We start from the raw sequence: 6789 nt of genomic DNA on the forward strand, positions 1-6789 counted from the left end.
CTCGAGGCCCAGCCCAGGGGGCAGCAGTGACCACTCAGAGGGGCGAGGACTGTGACAGGGCAGCTGTCCTGGCCCCTCTGGTCACCTTGGGCCCACCCAGTGGAGGACTGCTCACGAGGTGCCTCCTGAGGCGGGTCCAAGCCTGGACGAGGCGCCATCTGTTTTTACTTTGCTGCCGCCTGGGCCAGAGTGATGTCATCGGAGCTCTCGGCCTGGCGGGTGCTGGCGGCCGGCCACCGTGACAGCTCGACTGGGAACCCCAGCTGATGAGGGGGGCTGTGGCCGTCCAGGCCCTGGTGGGGACTGAGGCCTGGTCCAGGAACCCTGGCCTGAGCCGACGGGCAGGGGTGGGGTCTCCCTCCTGCTGGGATGAGGGGCTAGGCTGCTGCGCTCCCACTCCCACAGCCCCTCACTGCCCTCAGGTTGCTAAAGGGCCGGCGGCAGGCCAGCCTGGCCGGGCTCTTTGAGCTGAGGCCCAGGCCCAGCCCTGTGGGAAGGCTGTCCCCACTCCTTGAGGGTTTATCCCGTCCTGCTGCCCGTGACTGCAGGGCAGGGCCACTGGGGCTGCTGGGCCAAGAGTATGGGCTGCCAATGGGCTCAGGCTGGGCCACACCGAGTTCTACACGGATGGGGCGAGAGTCCCGAGGTGTCGAGTGGCCTGAGATCTCCATTTCTGGCCCTGACCCTGGGGTTATGAGCTGACAGCGACCGCCCCACCCCGTGCCAGCCAAGGAAAGCAAGTCGTCACCTTTAACCCTCCAGGTGTCCATGTTCCCACTTTACAGATGAGGAAACTGAGGCCCAGGCCTTATGCAGAGTGGAGACTGAAACTCACGTCTGGCTGACCCAAAGCCATGCTCTTGGGAGTCCTGGACAGTGCTGTGTGGCCTTGGGGACAAGCAGCCTCTGAGTTGCAATCTCCTCTCCTTACAAAATGGTGGGGGTGGGGGTGCTGGTGACACTTTCCTAGCGGCTTGTTGGGAGGGTTGGGTGAGATGACAGACGTCCCGGGGACCACATTTGAAGAGCCGGGGGAGGACATGGCGGGAGGGCTGAGCCCCCGCAGGTCACAGCGTCTCTGGATGAGCACCAGGTCTGGGAGGGGTGGCTGGGGGATGTTGACATGGCCCGGCTTGCGGGGCATGTGAAGCTGGGGCAGGAGGGTAGACGGAGCCCACCTCCCGGGCCCGCTGGGCCTGCCCAGAGCCTCCCCCTGGGGAATCCTGCCCCCCTCTCACCTGCTATACACCCCTGGTTGACCTGCTCAGGGTAAGCGGCCTCTCCGTGGCGCCTGCATGCACCCTCGAGGGGCTTTCTGGGAGAGCGCGTTAACACGGCGTGACTGTAGTGGAGGTGGGGTGCGGTCCTCTGGATGCCATGCTTGGGCTGACTCTCCTGCCGGCTCCTCAGGTTTGGAGAACCTGTAGCCAGGTACACAGCATCCCCACCACATCCCATACCCACCTGGCCTCTGCCTGCTCTTTCTATCGACTTTTTTTTGCGGTACGCGGGCCTCTCACTGTTGTGGCCTCTCCCGTTGCGGAGCACGGGCTCCGGATGCACAGGCTCAGCAGCCGTGGCTCACAGGCCCAGCCGCTCCGCGGCATGTGGGATCTTCCTGGATCGGGGCACGAACCCGTGTCCCCTGCATCGGCAGACGGACTCTCAACCACTGCGCCACCAGGGAAGCCCTTGACCTATGTTTTTATTCCCTACAAGAGACTTCCATTTGCATTTGTGCTACCCCTTCTAGGAGGCCTTTTCTCTGTGTGTCACAGTGTGGTGGTCATGCTGGAACTCTCTAATCTTGTTCTTCAGTTAATCTTATCCCCTAAGCCAGCCTGCAGGCCATTTAAATGTCTGTGGGCTGTTGACCCGGAGAGACATTTCCCAGACTAACCACGCCCCACCTCTCTTTGATACTTTGAATTCTTCATTATCCTAAATGATACGGCTGAGAACATCTTTGTATATAGAGCTCCTCGCCCACCCATTCCAAAAAAATGATTTTCCCTTGGACGAGCTGAAAGGCTCTGAGCCACTAACTGCCTTTCTGTGTGTCCCCAGGGCACTCGGGGGACACGGAGCTGGGTCCATCACCCCCTTGCTTCCGCTGCTGGGCTTCTGACCCAGACTCCCATGGGCCGTGGGTGCTGAGCTGCCCCCGCCCTGGCCTGTGAGCCGGCCCCCTGCCCTCTGACTCGCCCGGCTTTGTTCAAAGTGTCTTTTTGGTGCTTGGACTATGAAAAGAGAAAGAACTCTGCCTTCCTTCCCCCCTGGAAGGCTAAAATGTCCCCCTGTGTTTCTTGTCTTCTCCATTTAAGGGAAAGTCAGCCCGGGTTCACAGTCAGCATCTCTTCCCCCCCCAGCCCCCCACCTTGGATCCCAAGACCCGGGCTTCAGCCTGAATCCTGCACTTCCTGCCGGGTGGGAAGCACAACTTCTCAGCCTCAGCAAGTGCGAGAACGCCCTTGGAGGGGCGGGTGCCTGAGCTGGTGGTGCCCCTTCCTGTCCTGGGCCCTGTGGGTGCAAACCCACGGCAGGCCGGTTGTTTCCAGAAACCCTCAGGCCGGGCTCTTGCGGCTCCGGGCCGGACCCTGCACATGGATCCTCTCTTGGACCCATTTCTCAGATTCCTGCTCAAGTCCTGCTTCCCACACCCCCTCCAGCCCCCGCCGGAGCTCCAGCCCTGGGCTGTTCCTTTGACATATGGTTCTCACTCCATCAGACCCAACGGCCCTTTTCTAACAAATATTTTTACCAGTTCCTTTATGATCCAGAAATGAAATGCATAGATGATAACAGCTACTCTCACACATAATTCTGTGAATGAAAAATGTTGCCTGCCACATCAGTAAACAGAGGTTTTTGCAGCCATCGAGCCATCACAAGTGGGAGAGATGAATGTCTGTTGTTTCCAGCCCCCCGTTTGTGGTCACTTGTTACAGCAGCCCCAGGACATTTACACGCCAAGTCAATCAACTCGTGGTGGAAAGGAGCTGCTTTAAGCGGCTTCCCAGGTGCTGCTCTCAGCAAGCCCTTTACATAGAGCAGCAAACAGGCTCAGAGATGCTGGGTGACCTGTCCAGGGCACACAGCCAGGAAGAGGGCGCTTGGTTCCAACCCACGTCTGTCTGACCCTGGGCGATGCGCTCAGCCTGTTTTGTCTGTGGATCCCATTGGGGGCGCGGGGGTGGGTGACGTGGGTGTCCTCCGTCCCCTCCCTACATTCAGGGGGTCCCTCCTGGTGCCTTCACGGGCTTGTGCCTTGGCCCTGCCTCTCCCCGGGACCTTGTTGGGGAGGGGGCTCTGTCCTCTCTCTGTGCCAGTGAGGTCACCGCTCCTGGTGCTAAGCAACCAAGACACAAACCTGAACCGTGGCCCCCGCTGTGGGCTGGGCAGCATGGGCCTGCGTGGGCTAGGGGTGTCCAGGGCCTGGACCCAGCGGGAGGGCCGGGCGGTGGCTCTGGGCCCTGGGTTGGCCTGTCCTCCTAGCGTTTGTGTGGTGGCCGCAGGGCTGGCCCTGATCGCTGGGGACGCGTCTCAGCAGGTCTGAGGGTTTTGCCGAGTTTCCTGAGCTCTGCTGCGTGCAGTCGGTCGGAGGGCCTGGCGGGAACTGCTTCTCTGGTCAAGCTCCAAAACTCTCCACGCCCATGCAATTCCCAAGAAAAACAGTGCTAACCCGTTAAATAAGTGTGAGCATGTCTAACGGAGTTTGGTTTTGGCCCAAATGTTGTTTATTCCCCCAGAGACCCCCGTTATTCACATTTTGCCCATTTATTTTTGGGTATCCAGGCAGATGCCCACTCTGCCTCCCAGGGAGCGGGGCTGCGTCTCCCCCGAGCTGACCGCCTGCACCCCCCTTGCCCGGCCCGAGGCCCACGGGGCCCCCCGAGGTGGGGCGGGGAGGAGCTGCAGGCTCCGTTCCCTGCCTGCAGACTGGCTTTCCTCCACCCCTTTCAGGCCAGGGTGGGCATCCGCCCTCTGCTCTCTGCCTCTCCTTCTTCTCCTCCCCACCCCCCATTTTTTATTATTAGGAGAGTTTTCAAATGTTCCACATTTCAAACAAAAAGGAAAAAAAAACCCAACAGGCCCACGCTGGCCCATGCGGCCACCACCTGGCCTCAGTGACGCCCTGACAGTCCTCCCCCGGCTCCCTCCTCATGGGCGGGAGGTGGGTGTGTGCATGCAGGGCCTCTCAAGCACCCTTCTCCCTGCGGATGGGGTAACAGCTCCCAGCGGGCTCTCCTTCCCAGTCTCCCCGTTCCTGGCCAGATGTTTGTAGCCAGTCCCTTTACATAATATGCTCAGCTACCCAGGCTGCCGATGGATGCAGAGCCGCGGGAGGCTTCGGCCCCTCCTCCCCTCCCTCTTTTTCTCTTCTCATTTGAAAGAAAGTTGCAGACATCCCACGCTTCACCTCCAAACCCTTCGGCTTGCCTCCGCTAAAAAGAAGGCCACGTTCCATCGTCAGCATGGTACTGTCCTGGCCCTGGAGAACTCTGCAATCTCCTCACTCTATCTTTCATTTCTTCAGTTGTGCAGAGAGGCACCTTATGGCTTTCTGGGTTTTGGGATTTAGAATGTAATTCCCATCTCCCGTTTGGCTCCGCCTCCGATCTATTTCACGGGAGAACACACCCCGCCCCCTTCACGTTTTCCCAGGACACTGACTCATGGACATTTTGGAGAACAAGCCGGTCGCCTTGTGGACTGTCGGCGTCTGGATGTCCTCGGGCATCATTTTCCTTGCTTCCCCCGTCCCCTGTGTTTCAGCTGCAAAGGCTGGATGAGGTGAAAGTGAACGTTTTTGAAAAGATCACTTCCTGTCCGACCTGGCATCCCATCACGGGCCTTTCTGAGGCTGGCAGATTGCTTCAGCGGACACTCGCCAGGTTCCCCCCGCTGTGCCAGGAACATCCAGCACCCGGCTCCTCCCTCTTCCTTGCTGCCGGGCGGGGCCTGGGTGCTGCTGAGGTGTATGTGGCCGCCCCGCCTTGGCTCTGCTGGAGACCCCGCACAGCCTTCAGGGCTGCTGGCGCCGCCCTGTGCCGGGTGGTCACGGAGCGCCCTCGCCACCTTTCCTCATTCTCCCAAGCTGTCCAGCTGCTTCCGGCCCGCCGGACCTTCAGCAGAGGGAGGCTGGACCAGGTCTGAGGGTGGTGGCCTGGGCTCTGCTGCCCTGCCTTGCGCTTTCTGCAGCCTCGTGGACACTTCTGACTGGACAGCGTGCAGCTGGGATGACCGAGTCACAGGTAATGGTGAGGGGGTCAGGAGCTTTCTCCATCTCCAGGGCCTCAGCTGTGCCCTCTCCTCCCCCTCTCCTTCTTCCTCCAGGGAGCCAGCCTGGGTTCAGACATGCTGCAGGAGAAGGCAGAGTTGGGGGCCTCTCGTCCAAGAGTTCTCACTGCCAAGCTGCAGAGATCCACAGCCCGAGATGCACTGACCAGCTGGCAGCTCTGAGCCGTGTTCGAATCCCAGCCTTGAGATGCAGCCAGAGCTGCTCAGATGTTTCCACTCAGTGTTTGGCAAAGATGTCCCGACAGGGAACAAGAGCGAAGAAAGGCAACGGCCTGGGGGTCGAGGGCAGGGAGAAGGGCTGCTGCCCTTTGGGAGTTTGCTGTTGGGCCTCCGCCGGCCTCCTCCCCCGAGGGTGCAGCCACGCCAGGCGGGCAGGGGGCGCGGGGCGGGAGCGGCCCTCCGACCTCCCCGGGACGCCGGCTGCAGCCGTCGCTTCTGGCGTTGGTCAGTTTGTGTTCCACAGAGCCTTCTACAGAGCCAAGGGGGACAAAACTTTTGTGTGTAACCCAGGGAAACGGAGAATCCACAGCCTGGGCCGCTCCCGGGTGTGGGCCGCCAGTGAGGGGTCCCGGAGCCCAGGAGCTGGGAGTCGGTGGTGTCGTGGAAAGAGGTCTCTGGCTGCCAAAACTCAGAAAGAGCTGGACGACTAGACCGATGCTATGGCAGAAACCCCCAGCTCACCTTCATCTACCACGCATTCTCAGGAGAGTTTCAAGTTTAAAAGAGCCCAAACTTCATCCTTTCAATTCAGGTATTTTCTTAATGGAAATCTCGCCTCATTCCTTGAGGATTTTAGGCAGCTCCCGGGAGATGCATAGAGCAAAGTATACAATGTGGAAGCAGGAAGAAAACTCAGGGCCCAGTGTCTGGAACCAGAGGGGGTGATGGTTGCACAACATCGTGAATTTCGTAAATGCCCTTGAAGTTTCCACTTTAAAGTGGTTACAATGGTACATTTTATGTTATGCATTTTCTACTACAATAAAAAACAATGTTAAAAGAAAACGGGAGTCCGGGCCAGGGAAGATTGTCATTGGAATGGGGTGGAATGGAAGAGGGCTTTTCACCAAAAGCCCTTCCCAGCTGATGAAACGGAGGTGGGGTTTGCTCTTCACTCTTCCGTCGGCAGCCAGAAGGCAAAGAAAACCACGTTCGTATCCTTCTGAAAATAGACGCTGAGCCCCTACGGTGTCAGGCCTGCGTGGAGGACACAGTGCTGGTAATGATGAGACCAAAATATCCCTGCCCTTGGGGATCCCGCGGCGGTAGGAAGCCCTTTATACAGCTGCCCCTCGTGGTGAGGACAGCAGCGTGATTTCCACGGGGGGAGTCTGTTTTCGGGCCGTGGACTCTCCAAGAAATCTCCCCCGGCCTCCTGCGGGGAACAGGGAGCTTTTGGATCATCTAAGGCCCCAAACTGGGCACCACAAGGGAGATAAAGGAAATAATCTGATAATCTGTGGACTTTGAATCAAGAAACTCAAATGA

The 6789-nt window shown here is 59.1% G+C and overlaps 1 protein-coding gene across 1 annotated transcript; it reads left to right on the plus strand.

Annotated features, from left to right (window-relative positions):
• Positions 1–4817: 4817 nt before the first annotated feature.
• Positions 4818–6306, plus strand: LOC309805615 (uncharacterized protein). The gene is made up of 2 exons (XM_082623675.1): positions 4818–5255; positions 5338–6306. Exons 1-2 carry the CDS (start codon positions 4982–4984, stop codon positions 5949–5951), a joined length of 888 nt encoding a protein of 295 aa, XP_082479801.1. The 5' UTR covers positions 4818–4981; the 3' UTR covers positions 5952–6306.
• Positions 6307–6789: the final 483 nt, after the last annotated feature.

Source organism: Mesoplodon mirus, assembly GCF_964341445.2.
Source record: "Mesoplodon mirus genome assembly, chromosome: 1".
NCBI lineage: Eukaryota > Metazoa > Chordata > Mammalia > Artiodactyla > Ziphiidae > Mesoplodon > Mesoplodon mirus.